The sequence below is a fragment of the Homalodisca vitripennis genome, chromosome X, assembly GCF_021130785.1.
Source record: "Homalodisca vitripennis isolate AUS2020 chromosome X, UT_GWSS_2.1, whole genome shotgun sequence".
In the NCBI taxonomy this organism is placed as follows: Eukaryota; Metazoa; Arthropoda; class Insecta; order Hemiptera; family Cicadellidae; genus Homalodisca; species Homalodisca vitripennis.
The window spans coordinates 87,638,428-87,661,483 of NC_060215.1; the positions used below are offsets into that span (position 1 = coordinate 87,638,428).

General features: G+C 34.3%; 1 protein-coding gene across 1 annotated transcript; it reads right to left on the reverse strand.

Moving 5' to 3' along the window:
* Nucleotides 1-5,574: 5,574 nt before the first annotated feature.
* On the reverse strand, nucleotides 5,575-6,183 carry LOC124369508. The gene has a single exon (XM_046827523.1). It carries the CDS (start codon nucleotides 6,181-6,183, stop codon nucleotides 5,575-5,577), a length of 609 nt encoding a protein of 202 aa, XP_046683479.1.
* Nucleotides 6,184-23,056: the final 16,873 nt, after the last annotated feature.

The window sequence follows — 23,056 nt, forward strand, 5'->3', positions numbered from 1 at the left end:
TACAAATGATATAATTATATTAATATATTCACTGTCTAAAAATATACAATTACCATAAATATTTGGGTTTTAACGTATATTGTGTAAAATAAATTTATATTTTTCTAATTTAATTATTTGAGAAATATTCTCACATGGGCTACTAAAGCCTGTGCGTGAGAACGAGTCACCACAAAGTACTCAGTTGGTATTTCAAACCTTAAAAATGTTGTTATATCTTATTAAGTAAAAACAATTAAATAAAATAAAGTAAAAATAATGTTTCATAGAATGAAAAATAAAACTAAAGTGAGAATGTATCTAGATGAAGTAAGTGAATAGAAATAATTATTAGAAAGACAAACGACCAACTGTCGGAGATCAAGACCACGGACAGGCCTTGGTGCCAACTCTTAGTTTGCAGACGGACATCGGAAAAAACTGCGTACAAAAATTCACCATTCCTTATCATCGAGGTTGTTATCTATATTTATGGCATCAACGTATTAGTCTCGCATGACCTCCCCCAGAAGACACACACACTCAAGTTCACAAACACACGCGCGCGCAAACGCTCGCGTGCAGCACACACACACACACACACACACACACACACACACACACAACACACACACACACACACACACACACACACACACACACACATTCGCACACACATATTTACACAAAAACTAAAAAACTCGCTCACACTATATTTACTTATTTTCTAATATTTACTTACAAGCCAACATTACATACAATCTTATTAGCTATATACTTCCAAACAAACCCAAATGCTTCCAGTATATTTCAAACATACTCACGCTTACATCCTTACATGCCTGTTACACCAACAGTTTATATTCATTTTTCCGCCTCCCATCCTAACCCACATCATCTATTGTCTATAATTTGATGTAATTAAGAATTCAGTACGATCTCTTCCCACCAAATTTTGCCAATTAATAATTCTTCTTTTTAGAGAAAACATTATATAATTAGTATTTTTTATGGAATCCGGCAATTTATTAAAAAATAATGTGTGCTATATAATATGTATTAGTAGTAGAGAAGGTTTTAATTAATCTCGGAATTCTAGTCTGTCCTGTAATAGCGTATGTTGTGGAATATTCATGAGGCAAAGAGTCAAATAGGTTTGGTTGATGTTTAAAAACGTAAATAACAAGTGCTTTGATGTAAAGCTGTCTAACATCCAAAACTTGCATTTCATTGTACAAAGCTCCGAAGAGTACCTTCGACACCTCCCCAATGCCGCCTTTATAATAGATTTCTGTGTGACGAGAAGCCGATCTATAACTGTCCTGTAAGCACCCCCCCATGCTAAAAATTCCCCCTCAATAATTGACTGCACATATGCGAAATATGCCATCCTAATTTCTCTAATTGTCAGCACTTCATGTAATTGTTGAAAAGCGAAAATCATTTTCCTTAATCTCTTATTTATATAACTTACGTGTACAGTCCACGTCAATCGATTGTCAAACATAACGCCAAGATATTTATACTCATTAACACGGTTTAATTATGTCACAAGGGCAATCAGTATTACGAGTGAAGTCGTCGCATACGTGGAGCTTAATACTATTAATCGAAGTGTCGCTGGATTCGCGTAATGATAAGGGCATACATTTTGTTTTAGCAACGTTCAAGGTTAACCAATTTTGATCAAACCATTTTTTAATTTTTGACATACTATGAGCTGATTTTACGAAATATCGTCCCACGTTTCCGCTTGGAATAAAATTGCAGTGTCATCAGCAAAAAGATACAAGCTACCGGAAAATATTGATTTTTGAAATATTATTCATGTAAATTAAAAATAATAATGGTCCCAAGAGTACTCCCCTGGATTACACCATAGTTGACGGGTTTCAGGTCACTATTAACACCATTGATAGTTGTAAAACTGCTCTCTGTTAGCCAAGGTATGTTTGGAACCAGTTAAATGATGTTCCACGTACGCCAATCAAATGAAGTTTCTGAAGTAATTTTTTCCTGTCTACCGTATCAAATGCTTTTGCTAGATCTACAAATATTAATAAACATCGGTTACCTTTGCTTAATGCCAAATTGATATCTTTCGTTACTGAGAACAGCGCATCGGCCACATTTTTAGATCTCCTGAACCCGAACTGGCGGTCTGTCAGAATATTTAGTCTTTCAATATAATCCGTGAGTTGATTTTCTTACGATTTTCTCTAACACTTTAGAGAAGACACTAAGTAAGCTAATTGGACGGAAGTTAGATTTTTCTGTAATATCATTGCTCTTAAACAGTGGAAATCACTTTAGCAACCTTTAAAGCATCGGGAAACTTCCCGGAACGTATGCTACTGTTAATAATGTGTAGCAGAGGTTCACAAAAACAGCTGAAAGTTGTCTTTAAGAAAGGAAGCGGAAATGCAATCGTACCCAGGAGCTGAGCCTCCGCGTAGGCTACTGACACAGTTGTATAAGTCTTGTTCCGTGACAGTTCTCATAGTAAAAAACAGAGTCCACAGTATAGTCGTTATCGTCTACAACAAGAGGACCGCTCGAGTCGATTAAGCTAGCCAAGTTAAATCCAACTTGTGAAAAAATAGTCATTGAACTCGTCGGCCACCTGTTTACTTACATCATTCATCGTTGCGTAAAGTCTGTTACCTGTATACTGTTCTAGAGGAAATCCGTCATTTTTATTAGTCCTTCCACTCATTTCGTTGACGGCTTGCCAAAAAAAATTTTTGGGTTTTATTGCAATTATTGTTATTTTTGTCCTAAAGTAGTTCTTTTTTGTAATCCTTATAAGTCTGTCCAGTCTGTTCCTGTATGTCATGAAATAAAGTTTCAAATCAGTATTAAATGGTTGTTTTCTCAAAAGCTTACTCAATTTATCTCTTTTCCTGATAGACCGTACTAGGCTTTCTGTAATCCAAGGTTTCAATTTACGTAGTCTCGGTTTGGTATTAGTAATATTTTTACACGCGTTGTCCGTACAGTCCTTTTATAGTGGCTAAAAACAGATTAGCGATAGTATTGAGATCCGCTGTGTCAATAACATGAGTCCAGTCACACCCGTTTATGTTATGTTGCAATTGGTATTTGTCTAAGATGTAGTTAGTGGCAATTGAATAACTTGGATTAGACCGAGGGTAATTTATTTCAATGTTTAACACAATACTGTAATGATCTGTAATATTATTCGCTATTACAGCAGTTTTAATCTGATCATAGTTATTGTGCTTCACAATATATATGGTCTATACAAGTCTTACTGTCCCCTACGACTCTAGTCGGTTCCGTAATACCACACATAAAAACCAGTCTCATACATCACGTCCAAGTAACGTTCAGTTTTGTTATCTGTTTTAATTAGGTTTGCATTGATGTCACCGATAAGGATGTATGTTTTGCTTTTATCAGTATTTGAGTAGTATTGGTTTAAAGCGTTAGTAAAGATGTCTAGGTCACTGTCATGAGTCCTGTACAAAGCGAGTACGTTACATTGTTTGTTGTTATAACATGAAATCCAGGCCTGAGTCCATACACGTCGCCCAGCTCCTCCTCTCGCACCGACACACACACACACACGCTCACTCGCAAACACTAAACACACCGTCATTCCTTGTTTTCCCCTATACGTTTTATATAAGTTGTAGCCCTCGAGTTGCACCCTGACATCGTCCTCACCGAGCCAAGTCTCCCCCAGTATAATGAGGTCCCATCTCATATTCATACCCTCTAAATAAATCGCTAAATTGTCGAAGTTTTTATAAAAACTTCTTATATTAAAGTAGAATATCTTAAGCCCATTTTCTGACCCAAAACTACTTGTTTCGTAGTTTTATTCTCTATAGTCTAGCAGTCAATCCTTGTATATTTATCCAAAAAGTTGATCATTTTATCCATTCTACTTTTATATACAACAAACCGAAAAAAAATCAAGCACTTATGACTTATCAATGAGACTCAGACAAAATCAAAACGACAGACAGACAGCCCAAACCCCTCCCGCCGCCCCGCATCGTTATTAAATATTCAAATATTGACACCAGTTCGAAAAATATTATAAAAAAATAGAGTACTCAAAACAACAGTCGGAAAAGTATATGCCTAATTATCTTTACAACAACCAGTACTTTTCTATGACTGACTCCGTTCCCATCACAATATTCAATTATATGTAATTGTACAATTATATCTATAGTTACCTCTTAGCAGAACACCTAAAGTAATCACCATCTTATCTGTACACAATGTATATAGAATTATTTGCTTACTTAACATTCGCCTGACACAACCAGTGGGCCCAGGAGCTTATAAATATAAGAAAACTAAATAATTATTAAAAAACTGAGGTATTATTATGACACGATATGCATATTAAGCAAAAGACTCGTAACATTAATAGTAAAACTTGGTACACTACAAATGAAAATTAAACTATATAAAAAAGTAGTTGCTCTTCTCAATAAGTACAAATAAATAGTAATTTGCGCATTTAAAAATTTAATAACCAATACCAAGGCCATACAGATTAGTAATTTTAAATAACATGGACAAGAAAAAAATATAAAATGCCTTCTAGTGTTTATATAACAAAACAAAATCATATTTACTAAACAGAAATAGGTATACATTTCTTAATATCAGTATATCACATATCAATATTCAATTCAACGACAAGGAGACATCTAAACCTTTTACGATATAAGGATATAACTAAATTCTCAAACTATCATTAACCAGTGATCCAAACTAAGTACTTCCATTAACTAACATGCAAAGTTAAAATAAAAAAAGTAAACTCTTTCTAATTATAGTTTAACAAAAAAAATGTCATGCTTCTTTATAATAAAATAGGTAAAATTAATGTATATTACGTGAAATTTAAGCCACCGTTAAATTTAAAACCACAATATGAAGGTTTTAAAACTTTTCCAAAATGGTATACATTAGATTTCCTCTAATAAATAAAACAATTATTCAATTTAATTCATACAGTCATAAACATGTACTAATTGTCTTAATTATTCACATTGAATATGCCATCACCAAAGCACGCACACGCGCGCGCGCGCACACACACACACACACACGCACTCACACAGACACATTTCTTGACAAAATTAACCATTCATTCAGTCCATCCTGCATTATAAAAGTATTAAAAATAAGTAGCCTATTAATATATTATAAAATGTAATGCATGAGACATGTTACAGTATTGTAATAATGGAGACAACTGGTGATACAATAATTATTCATTTTACTGACTACCTATTGATTAGGTTGTGTTTTATCGATTTAAGTTTACAAGATTATTAGCTATATGAAAAAAATAAATATTTTATTATCAATGTGAAGATAAAATAAAATAATCCTATGTGGTATCTATATTTAATCTCGTGTCTAATCAGTAATTTTGGGTGTGACCTACAGAGTAAAATTGTTATATATTTAGCTGATAATAACAACAATTAAAAACATGTATGGGATCAGCATTAGCAGCACATCTGGAATTAAAACAAGCTCACTACAATTTTGTTTTCACGCTTCACTTAGGACGCATAAATGACACCCAGGTCGTCAGGACTATTCCACTCTCTTGGTACGGCCATCTGCAGTTACTTTTACAAGGATTCTACCTTCTTTAACCCAGGCGTAGGCAAGCTGTTTTTCCTTGACCATTTTCTTAGCCTGACTTAATAGTGACTTAACGTGGGCAGTCAGATGCTCGTTGACAAATACTGGAGCCGGCTGGAAGCTGGAGCTGAGATGCACGGTGCTCAAGTTCCTTTTGTTTCTAGCTGCTGCCAACCAGTCCGCTCTGATCGATCTGCTCACGAAACGGATGACGATGCTCGGTGGACGATCTTTCCTGGTGCTGGGAAGGCGATGAGCGATTGATACATCCTCTCGACGCCAAGGCGTATCGATAGCGTTGGCCAGGGAGTTGAGAACGGAGTAAATATTCTCTCGGTCGGTCAGGGGGACACCAACAATTTCGAGGTTATTCAACCTGCTGTACTGCTGCATGTCAAGAACCTGATCTTTAACGCAGTTCAGTTCTCCTGAGAGAGTTCCAACTTTGTTTTTCAGGACCTCACATTCTTCACGCAAGGCTACATTTTCAGCCTTTATTATAGCCAACGAATTTTCGAAACATTGGCCCAAAATCGGAGATTTTCTGTTGAATGGCATTGAACGTGCCATTAACCTTGTCATCCATGACACTGAGCTTTGTCTCGAGCTTCTCTGTTAAATTATCTCTCAGTTCATTAATCGCCCTCAGAACACAGTTATCTCCTGAGCTGTCCTCCAAATCGCTGTTCAACGAACGACGCCCCTGTACATCTCCCGCACCGATACGATGTCCTGCGAGAAATTTTTTTCACTGAAGTCATTCCACAACACTTTGCGTGAAATACATCACCACAGCGATCACATTTGACAGAGTCCACGGCACCGTCCACATTAACGGCCGCAGCACAAACCGAACATGTGTCCCGACATTGTGTTTTAAAACACAAAATATAAAAAAAACTAATATAAAATTATAAAACTGGTCGAAATAACACAATATTAAGTAATGAATATTAGTAATGAATTAACACAATATGTAGAAAGGTTGTAACGATCGGAACGGACAGGAACAGGCCCGACCGGACTATCTGATAACGAGGTCTGATCGCATCATCAACGTCTAGATAAGGACTGACAAACTTGATAGGTTGTTTTCGGCGGTTTGTTGAACTGCTGAAGTTGTAGACTGGTAGTCCTCATGGTGTTTCCGGGGTGCGCAAAAGGCCCTTGAGTCTTAAGTGCATGGCAGTAGGCCGCCCCACGGAAAAAAAATATATATATATCTAAAACAATGAAAAACTGTATGCATACAGTTACAATATATTTAGTAGAACATGCAGTTTCTTTCTTAGTGCACTACTTAAAACAAACATAGACCAAGTTTGTGTTATTATTTTAAATTGTTCTTTAGTAGATCTATTTTATCCTTTACTTAAGGCTAAAACTTTGGTCTCACGTTTTGCGGAACACCGCCCACTCCCAAGTTGTATAAAACCACTCATTCTGTAGCTGTATCCGTTAATTTTGTAATATATTTGAAATTTGAGGGAACTAATTAAAAAAGGAAATAGAAAGTTGAAGATATGTCACAAGATTGGTGAGTAATGTACTAATTTCAAGATAATGAGGTCTATCCATGTACGCCTGCCTACTTTTTGTTACAGAGAAACCTCAAATCTGTAGCTATCAAAGTGTATATGCATACAATAGACGTCGGATCATTTTTCGAATCGCTTTATAAGATTGTTTCATAACTTTAAAGTTGTTATTCAGTAACTTTCGATAAACAACAGCGTTCAATTTAGCCTTTTGTTGTGTTGCTTTTTCTTTTAAATGTTTTAAGTGAATTTAGTCATACATCCTAATGTGTTTGTTACAACTGAAACGTGACTGAGATATGTTTCCTTTCTTCAAGAGCCAGACCCTACATCATTAGGTTATGCAAACATGCCAGTAATCAGCACAAATCTTAGTGAACACTCGATAGTCAAAGTTAAGAACATAAAGGATTTACGACATCAATGCTGTTATCCCTTTTTAATAAGAAATTATAAAAAAATAATTGCCATAAATATCACACCTTTTGCACTTAATAAATAATAATAATAAATAATAAAAATGCCTTTATTGCAAGCGTTTCTCAGTATAACAACTGCTTTACAGAACAACTCTTGTCATATCTTACACTATTTACAATACTGGGAAATAAAAATAAAAACTAAAACCTATAGACTAAAGAAAACACCCAAACAAGACAAATAAATTACTGTACAATCATTTTTCTTAGTTTACTTTTAAAAACAGTAACAGAAGTCTGTTTAAGGTTCTGGGGAGGTCATTGTACAACTTTGGGCCAAGGTAAGAAAAGCTCCTCCTCCCAAACTCATGCTTGACTCTGGGAAAGTGAAGCAGGTCACCATGGCGGACACTGCGTTGAGAGACCTCCTCCCGAAATTGGAGCTTCTCGATCAGGTACCGCGGCTCACCCAGCGCAAGCACCTTGTGGATCATGCCACATGTCAGGATCCTGCATACATTTTTCCATGGGGGACAAACTGACAGCATCTCGGAAGGGTGACACATGATCAAAGCGCCTCAAATTGAAAATGAATCGAACGGCAGAGTTTTGCAGTCTTTGAATCCGATCTGTGTCTCCCCTAGAGATACTGTTGCCGTATGCAGGATAGCAGTAATAAAATACAGACAGAACAAGAGAACTCATAAGCCGGAGCTTAGCGGATTCTGGCAGCAGACTTCTAAATCTGTACAGACCCCTCAGCCTACCAAGGGCACGCTGATAGCATGAGTGACATAATCAGAAAAGGTGAGCTTACTGTCAAGCACAACTCCGAGAGTCTTGACTGACTCAGAGACAGACAGGCTCTCCCCACTGAGCCTTACTCTCACTCCTCTCTGACCAAGGGCCTGCACCAGATTGTGTGGGGCAAGATGAAGGACAATGCACTTACCTATATTGAGTTTAAGGCCATTGTTAACCGACCAAGTGTTGATGTTCACTAGGTCGGAATTTATTTTCCTCAATAGCCTCATCAATGGAGCCAGGGTCGTATGACAAGCGCAACTGACAATCATCTGCGTACAGGTGAGCTGCACAGCTTTGAACACAACTTGGGAAGTCAGACGTATATAAGTTGAACAATATAGGTCCAAGACAACTTCCTTGAGGAACACCTCGCCTTTTGACAAGTGAAGTTGATGTCTCACTTCCCATCTTTGTAACCTGACTTCTGTCTCCTAGGTATAATTTTACCCACTCAATTGAATTTTTGCCAAAACCATAAAAATGCATCTTAGCGTACAAAAGTTCATGGTTAAGGGAATCAAATGCTTGTGAGTAGTCCAGTATCACTAGTGAACTACACATCCCTTTATCTTTCGCATCAATTAAGTCACTGAACAGACTTACCAGGGCAGCAGTGCATGTGCTATGATTTTTTCTAAATCCAGATTGAGTGTTTTTGGCAATATGTTTACTTCGTTCATATACATGTGCTATTTGACGTGTTACTATCTTTTCCATAATCTTTGATATTTGCTGGTAAAATCGAGATGGGTCTCAGTTGTTGGACACTTTTAGGGGACGTTACTTTTGGCAATGGGATGAACAACACTCATTTTCCATCTCTGCGGGAACACACCGCTCATCAATGATTTGTTAATGAGATGAGTAATTGCACCCAAAGCATACGGACTCACGGCCTTAATCATTTGGATGGATATTTCATCACTACCAACAGCTCTAGATTTTATTTCATTTAGTGCTTTTTTTACATCATCTTCAGTGACAGCAGAAAAGCTAAAATCATTCATCGATTCAATTCTCTTACTAGTTCTGAAGACATCGATTTCATCAACTCTGGCTTCATTTCCATTCCCCATATTGAAAAAATACTGATTGATGTCATCAAGCTTCAGTTGGTGTGGAATGTTTTCATTTCTGTTTTTCATAACTATATTACACTGTTTCAAACAAGTCCAAAAAACTTTGGGATCCTTGTTAGTGGATAATTTCTCAGTGAAAAAATCTCTCTTTGCTCTCCACACCATCCCATTCAATTCATTGCGTGTTCTTTTATACATCTCCCAATCTTTACTGTCCCTGGTTTTCCAATATATCTTACGGAGTTTGTTTTTTAGTTTAGTCTGCTTGTTTATGACATCGTTCCTCCACGGGGCTTTCTTTTTTTGTCACTCTCTTGCATACAATTGGAGCATGTGAATCAAATACACTTATAACATGGGTAGTGATGAAGTGCTCAATATTGTCAACCCCGTCAATGTGCATTGCTCTCTCCCAGTCAATCTCCGCGACTGCTTTGACAGCACTTTCTGGGTTGAATTTTGAAAAAATCTCTATAGGTTATCATTTTGGCCCTTTTTTCTCTTTCTTAACTTTTACGCAACAATATATCAACTTGTGGTTCCGTTATCTTCACCCCTCTATGGTCCCTAATGCCTGCTGCATCGATGACGCCGGTCCTCTCGACCTCGACCGACCTGTCCACTATTATGTGGTCTAACAAGGTGGAAGAGGTTGCTGTCACTCTTGTTGGTTCATTTACTAATTGTATTGCATTGTATTCTTTCAAGAGTCGGCGTAAGTACTTGGCTTCATTACAACTATTTGACAATAAATCTATGTTGTTGTCGCCCAAGTACATAATGGAGTTCGATCCGATAGCCAAGTTAACAAAGATAGAGTGAAACAAAGCTGACAGTGAGGTGTACCTTACATGTGGTGGCCTGTATACCACACATAAACCAAGCCTTACTCCCCTTATCCTCAGGACAACACAAAGAGACTCGATACCAGGGCCCACATCCTCAGTAAGTGTGTGCTGCTCGAAGGAGATTCCCTCCTTAATATACAAGGCAACGCCACCACCTGTCACCGCGTCTGCAATGCCGTGCAAGTCAGCACGCCGATCACATCGCAGAAGTGTGTACCCAGTCATCTGATAATTGTCCCTTATCCCTGCTCAAATTCCAAAAAAGTTTACTTTACATAACCGTGATTGTTAGGAATTATAAAGAAATTTCACTTGTTTCATTGTTACATGCCTATGTCCTCTACGGATTTACACCTAGTTCTGTTAAGCGTAATATATTACTTACGGAATTAAGAATTTCCGATTGGATAACATTTAGAAGTCATTAAATTTTTATAGGTAACATGCACCTTAGGTTTTTTCAAAAAATTCAACGAATGCAAGCTTTGTCATTAAGAGAAACACAAAATAATTACTTAAAGTGCTTTGTATTGTGCTGATAAAAGTACTAAGTACAGTGCATGTATATTGGAGAGTCTGAGTTTTTAACTTTTTCGTGAACGCATTTTAATGTATGTATTAATTAAAGTACATTAAATAATATTTCCAAAGTACATTAAATAATTAACGCTAATTAAATACATTAATAATGTCATGTTTTCCAACTCTTAATGTCTTCATAAATAATATTATGATTTGCATGCAAACACTTTTTAATAACCGTTGTTTCAATGTTTATTTAATGTTACGGTAAGACTATACGGTACGACCTAAACTAGTAATCTGTGAACAGCTTATATAACGTCTCTTAATAGTCAGTTTATTATATGATTTGATTGATGTTTAAACATTTAGTTTTGAATTTTGGTAACATTGGTACCAAAACGAATAGTAATTTAAGTATACATACACAAATACAATTATGAATTTTATCCTTCTTTTGAAAAATATTTTATTTGCATAATATAAAAAATAATCCACGATATTAATAACACTTTATATATATTTAATATTTTAGTTTTTATTATTTATTTAGTAGCATTGCCGAGGATCCAAGGTAAATTATGACTAAATGAACTAGTAATATAATATTTAATACAAAGCAGTTCTCTACACAAACGAAAATAAATGTTAAATGTAGTGTGCAGATTTTAATGAACTAAAAAAAAACTAATGAATGTTAACTTTAAGTTACATAATGTCTTGAGTATATAAAAATGGAATATGCATTATGAAATAAAATACAGCAATGGTAAAAGTGTGCTAAGTTCCGTTTATAAGGATGAACGGATAGTTTATTGAGGCAGACCGAGAGAAAAGACCGGAGGTTGTCTCGAGTTGTACGTTCATACAATATTGTTCTGACCTGGAAGCAGTTTGACCATAAGACCCCATTTCCATTGTATAGAGAAGAAACTTATTACCTCGCTAAAGGGCAGTTTTACTCAGAACTAGTTTTGATCCTTGCTGAAGTCACGGCTATCATCTTTGTGTTGGTTTACGTGTTGTTCTGAGAGCTAGTTTCATCCAGATTACCTAATAAAATTACTAAAGTCGTTCGATGCAAACAGCTTCAGTCATCAACTCACGAGTCAAGAAGTGGGGTGTTTGTGTGAAACCAATAAAAGAAATAACACTCAAAGGTGAATTGAACTGTGGGTTTCCTCTTTAAGCATATTAAAAATAAGCAAATAACAGAAAATGTATGGTTTTAAAGTTAACAAAATCTGTTTATAAGAGTAACATATAACATGTTTTAGTAATTAATCGAATCTTAGAATGTAGTGCACTGAACTTAGTGCATATGAGAATTAAATAATTTAAAACACAATTAACGACATTTGCCTTTGTTGTATGGTAGGACAACTTAGACATGAACTTTCGACAACTGATACCACTAATCCTCTTCACGTATCTAATTCTAAGAAATAATAAACTCCCAACTTCCTCCCTCACTAAGACCATCCTCTCCTTGTCTGTTACAAGTTAAGATTAGCCCTCAACACTGACCAGTGACCAACCGTTCCTTTGTCTTGCGTAGTATCTACTTAACGGAATTTTATTAAGAAGTGAGGTTAGGACTCAAAGTTTCATCTGTCACCTCATATTATAAACATTATAACAGGTAAGTGCAGCTAACAGCTAAAGATATTTCTATTATTTTTAAGTAACTAAATTAGCAAGTAAACATTGCTTGGTTTAAAAGAAAAAAAAAACCTTCATAACAACTAAATACACAATTATATTCCCTTAAATTACCAGTCACATTAATTTGATTCATATTGCATTTTGATGTATCAACTGCCACTACCCAAGGCGGTCTCCCGTAAAACCTGCAGCATCAAGTTTTTGACTTCCACCCAGAAGCTAGAGTGCTTGTCCATGGTTCTTACCTGCTCTACAGTGGGAATCATGTGATAAACCTTATGCAGTGGTATTTAATTAGTATTTATCTTCCACTTAATGTTGTGTTTTATAGGTATTCTTTCTGACATGCAATTTTTCTCTTTAATTATATGCACTGATTATAATGTTTTTATTTATTAACTTTCTTCCATTCTTAACGATATGACACCAGAAAAGATGAAAAACCAGTTCTCTTTACTTTTTCAGTTTGTAAAATATTCGTATGACGATGGAGAATGTTGTTGATCATGTTATACTTTCAAATTATCCACATAAAAATAAAACTTACACAAACAAAAACTAGTATTTTCCATGTTTGGTTCGGAACTATTACTTGTCGGATAGGTCAGTGAGTTAAAGTGATATGCTTCGACAGAGAAAATTAATACTCTCTCTCTTTGCTTTATAAAAATATTCTACAACAATCAAATATTTAGATTTAGAGTCTGTTACATTTTCTAATGACGACGTTATTGTCTCTTTCCATCGATTTCATTCAAATAACAATCAAACGTAGTCATAAATTGCTATAGGTTAATATAATATACAAAGAATGGCTAGTAATTTGAAAATAATGGGAAAGTTTGGACTTTAACTAGATAAATGTCACTATCCCTTGGGCTTTCACCTCGACCACAAAACCACCTCAACTCATTGTGTTGCTACAGCACAATGACTGCTTAGTGCTTTCCAGTTGGTGGCATTCTACTGGTTCCGCTCTAACATTTGTCTGTGCTTTTTATTTTAACATATTTAAAACCATCCTCTTTTTAAATAAAATAAAGCAATGTAAACAAAGGTCAAATACCATGATATGTACGTAAGGTACAAATTTTGACTACATTACTCTTTGACATATATAATAATAATATAAGAAGTTACGCCATATTTAAAAATGTTATTATCTATCTAATGGTTTAACAATAAGTAATACATTTTTACACCTGACTCAAAATCCAGTTTGGCCTGCACAATTTATCCCAGTTGACCAGTTTGGTTAGGTAAATATTAGAGTTACTCGAAATAGTCAGGAAATATTAAATGTAATCTTCACACACACACACACACACACACACACACACACACACACACACACACACACACACACACACACACACACACACACACACACACACACACACACACACACACACACACCACACACACACACACACACACACACACACACACACACACACACACACACACACACACACACACACACACACACACACACACACACACACACACACACACACACACACACACACACACACACACACACACACACACACACACACACACACACACACACACACACACACACACACACACACACACACACACACACACACACACACACACACACACACACACACACACACACACACACACACACACACACACACACACACACACACACACACACACACACACACACACACACACACACACACACACACCACACACACACACACACACACACACACACACCACACACACACACACACACACACACACACACACACACACACACACACACACACACACACACACACACACACACAGACACACACACCTCTATATATGTAAGGTGTTGACAAAAGGGTATCACTAAAAGAAAGAAAAACATTATTATCTCTTAAACTATTTAAGCTAATAAAAAACAATATAGTATTTTATTTTATATTAAGGAAATGGTGTCTGTTCAAATGTTTTGTAATTCAAATTACATCAAAACTAGTATGGTTATGAAAATGAATTAGATACAAACTATTTAAATCATTTTAATACACTTCCAACGGTTGTTGTTTCAACGAAATCCGTTAACGCATAAACGAACACGACCAGTGTAAAGATACGCTAGCACAAGCTGTGACCTTTTATTATTAAATCGTTTTTTAAGATGTATAATTACATGTTAACTATAGTTATATCAATAGTAATCATTCAGCAATCTATGCCCTGGGCTGCACGGAGCTAAATGAGGTCGTGTGACCAATTCTAAAGCAATTATGTGTTTAAATATACCGACCATATTTCCATATTAGTTGGTGCAGCAACAGTTTTAATGCTAAAATAAAAATGTGTAAACTCATCTATAATTTACCAGTGGATAAACGGTACATGATCGATATTTATTTCACTAAATTATGGAATTATTTGTAGGTGTTTTTTTTCGTTAGATTGACACACACTAATCGTAAGCCGGAAGTTTTATTCAACCCGTTAGAATAATTATTTTGAACACTTTAATTTACTAGATTCATTGTTTTCTACAACGATTAAGGAAATAAAACTTGATTGCAGATAAAGACACAATTAACTCGTCGAATGTTTGGTTGGAAAAAAAAAACCGGACATTTTCTCAGAGGGGATTTGGTTATTCCTAAGTTGGTTGTTTGGTTGTTTCAAAGTTGGTTCCTACCGACCAAGTTCTACACACTCCTGTGCTACTGGATCTCCTTCCTACTGAATAAACTATTTCTTTGTTCGTGAATGCCACTAGCAGAATTAATAGGTAACGCCTTTTAACAGGTCCTGTCATGACTTCAGTAGAAAGATCTCATCTTCAGCATTGCACAGAGCTTAGTAATTTTTTCATAATTCAAAGCAATATATATATAAAATTACAAAACAATCGAAAATTCAATATTTAAATTTAGGCTATACGTAGTACCTATTAAACGAGCAAGGAAAACCTGTTACAAAAATATTTCAAGACAAGTATAGGTGCGCATGCATTAAAATTCAATGTTATTGAGTTGTGCTAAGAGAAAGTCTCCTATTGAAGATATCACATCTCGTACTGAAAGAGTCTAGATGACTAGGCAAGTAGTTTAACCAATGCATATGCTATCTTATTAGTAAGAAATGTCTGAAAATGTTTAAAAATCTGAGGAAGTACATTTCAACTAAACTCGATCTATTCAAAGTTAGTTTTATTAGTTATGTCAAAATGCAATTAAGTAGGTAATTACATAAAGAATTCAAGGGGTCAGGTTTAACAATTAGCTCTTACAATATAAAGTGCAAATTGAATGGTTTCCGGTTGTGTTATGGATGCTATTAAACCAGTAATTCCTTCTTCTATATGTTCTCTTATGAATGTACAGGAGTATGTTTAGTTAAAGAGATGTGATGTTATGTTGTTTCCATGAAAAGTTATATTACAATAAGAAACTGATTATAGGACAATTTTTGTATTTATAGGCTTTCATCGTTAATGTTTCTTTTATGTAATCTTATAGTATCGTATAAGATTATATACTATATCTATATCTTATATATAATTATATCTTATATATAAGATAACAATAAACAGATTGTATAAGAAAATACCATGAATTTCATAGCCTGTTCCAGTATAAATTGATATACATCTTTTACAATTATACCAGACTTACAACTATATTGTTACGGGTTTCCTTAAATAAACACTTGCTGAATATCAAATAACTATTTATTTATCTTATAAATAAATGTAAATATAATTTTTTCAACTCAAAACTAGGCTGGCATTAAATTAAATACTTTTTTATAAAAATGTTGTAAATTTATACTGCCACAATACCACTGTTAACTATATTGTCTATATACTGATACCGTCAATAATTTCTGACACTATTCTAAATGACACGATCACAAGTATTACTTAAAGTTTTCTTCTGAAGCTCAACTCACTCATTAGATCAATACAGCTCCTACTCAAACATTGACTCGACAATCTGCAAGTCCGGATCATCGTAGTCACAACCTACTTTAGGGATACCGAGTTTCTCCACATGGAAAATCAGCAGGTAAGCATACACATTGATCAGAACACACCTCAAGGCCTGATAAGTAGATCCCTGACACGGTTTGTCTTTAGTCATCACGTAGAACAGGTGCCGATTCCGATGTCGAAGGTGTGGTCATTGCCCAGTAACTGGTCTCTGGAGCTCGACTTTCTCAGTTCCCCCAAACTTCTTACTGAAGACCTTGGCCATACCTCGTGAAGCTGATACAACCTCTGATAAAAAATGTATTAAATTTGTTTTTACTTGTGTTTAATTACTTTTTATGTATTTACTTATTTAATTTGTTCCACGGTGCATTTAAATTTAGGAAAATGAGGAAGCTGGACTAGAATTAAAAGTATCCCACGATGTCCCCTTCTCAAAATACGTACGAGAGATAAATATTGTTGTTTAATGGTAGTAAATGAATTTCTAGCTAAAACATCAATTTTTCCCAGAAATAAAAATACAGTTATTGAGATGTTAATTACTGAAATATATTGCTTTTATTTTTGTTTAATAATACAAATTGTTGCACCTGAAAACCCCAAATTTAGTAAACACTTTAACCCTAAGCCTCTAGAGCTATTATTATTTTAATTAAAATCCAAATCGTCTAGCATGTGATTCACCTAACAACTGAACTTTAAACCTGTCATAACTATTTATACCAACCAATTGTGTTTGCATATTATTATTGAAATTTAAATCGTAAGTCCGGTTCAAAATCAATCTTAATTACCAAATAAATATGATATGTACAAAAATCATAATATTCGTATTCTAGGTTTGTTATAATGACAGTTAGCAAATTGTATAAATCAATCTTAATATAGTTAAGGATTGTCATGGCTGGGTGGGCAGTCAAAAACTGGGAAGAAAACACGGTTTCTGAAAAAGATTCTTAACCTATTGCTTTACTATTTTAATATATACCTCTATAAGTTGTAAAAAAAACATTGTTATTAACCAAATTCAAAGGAATAAGTCTTTAGTGGCTTTAAAGAACAGGCGTTATTGTTTTTTTGGAAAACATTAATGAGAGAAAAACCTTTTAATCTTGCACACAACAATGTCGACGGTAATAATACTATATTGGTTACCAACAATGGCTACACAAAGAACAATAAACATTCAAGAATAAGGACTGCTAGCAGGAAAGGAGCAGGTCCGTGACGACAAGTTGGGAGCGATCGTGGAAGCGGCTGCGGCGATGTAATGTAGCGGGCTGTGTATGAGTGTCTTACGACAATGTGCATTCCAATACATGCTTGTCGTATACATGTAAATACATGTCCACTGCCATTCCGATATAAATAATCTGGTCCGTCGACAGCCGTCCAACCTGATGTTTATTAGTACAAGATAATTGTAATGAAGTTATAGAACATGCTTCCCTGAACCCTATTAAGCACTAACAAATAAAAAATAAATAATCATGTGCTGCTGTTTTGGCTCTGTAATTAAATAATTCAAATATGTAATTCATTATTAATGTTGAAACTAATAATTTAATATCTCAATGTAAGACAAATTGTTTTTTTAAACTTGAATTAAATATAATTATTTTAAATAAAATATTCATTGTATGCTCGGATTGAAATACACATTGGGACTACCAAATGAATTGAGTTAAGTATCTTTTTCATTTATTGGTTACATATTATAATATTACTTGTTACTACTGTTGTTAAGTTGACAATAAATAAAAACTAGTAATTTATTTCTATCAATAAACATAAATTATTTTGTCATATATTTGTATTGTTTAATAATTAATTTATGTCTTAGGTTGCATAACTGTCATAATAATTGTGACAAAAAATAAGAAACATGATACTGTTACTAATATAAAAGGAAATATAAATAAGGTCTTTTAACCTTAAATATTATATATATGTAAAATACTTAAGGTTATAATACCACTTCGTCTAGGGCTAAAGGTTTTTCTTGACCCGTTCACGTCTCAACTCTGCAAGAACCGCATGAACTCTGCAGGACCGGCGCAGGGAGAGGAAAGCTTATCATCTGTTTTGGGTAACCGGACCGCCAGCCTACCATACTATATTCCTTAGAAGTACAAGTTTGCCGTGGCGGACATTTTAAAATTCCAGGCTGACCGCCTCAATGATTACTTGTATAAATAGTTCATGTCTTATATAGGCATCACATCTCTAAATAATGTTTCTCTTATAGCCTACAGAGTATCAGATTTACTTGCAGTTTAATGGATAAACTATTTTACTAAACAAAAAAAACGTTAAGCAAATAAGGCAAATTCAACTGGAGAAACCAGTAGTTTACCTCTATGTGGAAAGTTCAGAAAAATTAGATTAATTAATTAATAAATATATTGTATAGCATATTATAATCTATGAGAAATTCGTTATTACCCTATTATACATAATAAGTGGTTAGTGTATAACAAATTTAACAATAACTAACTTTGTTTAAAAGGAAAATATTCTTGTGTGTAGATTTTTGTTATGTTTCGTTTAATATTTTAAGTTATGGAACAATTATTTAGAAAACATACATTAAATGATTTTTGTTTGTTGTGTTTTGTTTTTGATTTTTTTACTTTTGATTTTTGAAAAAATGATTTTCCCAACCTTAGTGTTAAAAAACAGCCTTATAGTTCTCTGATGTATTTGCCATTACCTATGTTTTCCCTTCTGATGAAAAGTATTTTTATGATCATACAATTTAACACACAACTATTACTTGAATAGGGGAATTTGAATTTGTTTAAGAAATGGTAAAATATGTCTTTGTTTTGTTTCTTATAATCCAATGAAATGAATTAGTATACTTTCAACTGAATGGTGGGTGTTTGGTCAGCACTACCCCAGTTCTTTATTATGTAGCTTAATCTAGATTGTACCAGAGCAATATATAAAGAGTTTATCGAGTCTTCTTTTATAAATGTTCTCCAAAAATTAAAATCTGTTATTTTTTCCTTACGATAAGAAACTGTTGGTACAATAATGATAATACAATAAATACATCATAATAAGTACTCATAATAAATATTTAAACCCCAGATTTCAACTTTAGTCCTGTGCTATAAGCAGAGCTTCATATGCGTAATAATAAAATAATAAACTGAAGGTTAATTGTGACAGCTTTCCAAATTAATGTTTCGTCAATTTTTATTCTTACCTATATGTATTTTGCAATTAGATATGAGTATACTTTTAGTGAAAGTGGCATTCTGAGACTTCCTTTTAGAGCTATATCACAAACATTCAAACAAATAGTTAAAGTTTACAGGATGAAATGAGCCAACCATTGGTATTGCAGCTGCACTAGGCATTGATTTAAGTGTCAATTTTATGGGTTTTCTCCCATAGTGACTCTAGAATGATATACAGTTTTAATCAAGGTGTAACTGTTAAATGTTTTACATCACAAAACTAGCATGGTTCTTCTTTGGTATTCTTCATAATTTGTGCTAAATGGGATTTTAGGGGGCGGCTCAAATTTTTCTTGATAAAAGAAGAACAGTGGAAAGTAGAGCTTTCTATCTCAAACCAGTACAAAATGGCAGCTCATTGAAATTAATTAAGTTAAAAGCATGGATTAATCCTGCTCAACCTTAAATGGACAAAGACAGAAAAATGAAACTCTGGACATCCCTTTAGGAAATAATAAAAGTTGACCATTTCCCCAAAACAGGCTTTTTGGGGGCAGTTTAAAATATTTACATGTAAAGTTACAGTAGCGCTATTAATTACAATTACGTTAAGCAATAAATAGGAAAAAAACGTACTTACCTCTGTTTTTTGTATCTGATCCTGGGACAGCAGTTTGAAAATATCCAAGCTTGTTGTAGAAACTTGAAACGGCAAGCTTTATGGATTCACTGGGGATTTTTTAAATTTCAGCAACTATTCTGTCCCTATTGTCATTAATGCACTGGGGTTTTATTTATAGACGTTTTTTAAAATGTGACTCCACACAAAGTAGTCAAGTGGAGATAGATCTGGCAATCTTGGTGGCCACTCGATACTTCCTCTTCTGATTATCCAGTGACTTGTAAAAAATATTGTTTAAATACTCGCGGACATGCAGGCCATGGTGTGGAGGTGCTCCATCCTGTTGCAACCAAATTTAATTTCATTTATTGGTTGGTACTTGAATAGCTGGATGAACCTAATTTTGTAACATTTCCTGATATACTTCGGCATTAAGGTTTCCATAAATAAAAAGGGCCCAACAAACTGATCCTTCACAATGCCAAGCCAAATGGTTAATTTTTCAGGGTGCTGGGTATGCTGCTCTCTCGTCTAATGATGGTTAATATAAGCCCAATAAATATCATTGTGTCTGCTAATGTTACCATTTAACATTTTTAAAGCTGTTTAATCTTATTGTATTATTATCAATGATCCGCATCATTATTTCACAAAATTCTACTCGAAGATCACAATCGTCCTCTCTTAGCTCATGATTTAAACGAATTTTGTACGCTTTATAACCACTGTAGTGTAAAACTTTACAAACTGATGTTTGAGATATACCTAATATTTGAGAAACGTTTCTTGTTGAGGCATGTGTATCTTTTACAACAGATTGTAAAACTTCAAGTGACAATGCTTCGTTTGTAGCCGATTTTGGTCGCCTAGGATTGTGGTAGTCTTTAACACTACCTGTTTCCTGGAAACGTTGGATTGTTTTTTGAACTCCTGAATTATATACAGGGTTTCGATTGACACAAGTTTTATCAAATAAATTCCTTACTTCGTCATAAGATCTCACCTGGTCTAACTAGCCTTGTATCATCATTCTAAACAGAAACTGTACATTATAAAGGACTACCTCAAAACGGATAAGATTACCCTGCAGAAGGTAATAACTATAAATCAGGTTTGAGTTTGTAAGGAAAGTGAAAATATTTACCATTTGAATGTGGATGTTCATGTTTTGCCTCAATTAATTAATTTCTTCAGCTTCCATTTTGTACTGGGTTAAGATAGAAAGCTCTAGTTTCCACTGTTAAATCCCAATTTGTGTAAACGGGCAAAGTTGTAACATTGACTAAAAAGTCCCGACTTCCATCCCTCCATCCTTATCCATAAAAAACTAAACAGTGTGTATACATACTTTTAACTCACACTGTCTACTGTACACTGTACACACACACGCGCGCGCGCGCACGCACATTTTGACCGAAATCACCTTGTAAAACTCACAGGCGTTAAATAGCCTAACCATTAACATTAGGTTTGTGTCTAGTGTCACAAGATCAAAATTATTATCATATACAGTACTAACAGATATGGTTTTACGAAATATAATTTTAATAGGCTCAATCATTGTTTGTTTATAGCATCTGAATCTCCAACCCATTTATAGCCTAACATGTAGTATCTCAACATTATTACAAGAAAGATAATTAATAACGGAGTTTTTACAGATATAAATATTTATATTGATATTACTTGTAGGTAAGCTGGGAATCTGGAACAGAAAATCCAGTTTGTCTGTTACAATATCCTTCAAGTTCTAGCCTCACAGCCATAATGATATTAATGATAATTAATTACTCAATGAGAACTTTATTTTTCTTTACCGTCTCAGTTGAAAGATTTTATATTCATGTAAACAATATGGAACCACACCACCATATCACTGATTTAAAATAATGGTATTAAAATTGAATTTGTGTTAAAATCTCGTTGAGATATACATTTAGAAGACATTTTCATGTAATTAATTATGAGCACTTCAATGATTGGTACAATTCCATAATCCGGACTTCCAGTTCAGATTGCTGAGACCATTTTAGACATTTGATACTAGAAAAATTAAAACGCCAAGGCCTTATTCATTATATTTTAATTATTATTGATCAAAAACAAGTTTTAAAAGGCATTTTAAAGTGACCAAGCCTTATTATATTTGATAATTGGCTGCCATGTTCTAATTCGAGAAATAATTTGACATCCCTTTGTGTTCGATGACATACATTTTATATAATATTGAACTATAAGACGAGCCAGCAAATATGAATAGGTTTGATTTTAGCCACTATTAAGGATTAAGGTAAAATACTCTTAGTTCCACCATCAGTTAGAGTTATTGGTTTATTAGTAATCCCGTGCACTTTGTTGATCAGAAGACGCTTGTTGTGTTGATAGTACAAGATATTAAGGAATTATATATCCGAAAAATAATGCTTATTCATTGGTATAGTACCTTTGAGTCTAACTAATAGCATAAAATTTGTGGGTAGATAATACCGATGTTTGCACTAAACATATTTCATGTGATATGATTTAGGCTATACACCATAATCATAACCAAAATCAAATTTCCTCACTAAGCTTATGTTTTACTTATAAGTTATGAAATATATTGTATCGGGTATAACCATAAATCGTGGGACTGGTTTAGTGAAAAATAACGTGTATTTGTGTTATTCAGCAAGGGGAGTTCCCACAAGTTCCCGTGCCTTGTGCTGAAAACGTTGGTGACAACAAAAGAAAACATTTGCTGTCAATACTCTTCAGA

Bases quoted from the DNA above. Each gene is read 5' to 3' on its own strand.
- LOC124369508 (XM_046827523.1), bottom strand. From the start codon at position 6,183: ATGCCATTCAACAGAAAATCTCCGATTTTGGGCCAATGTTTCGAAAAT.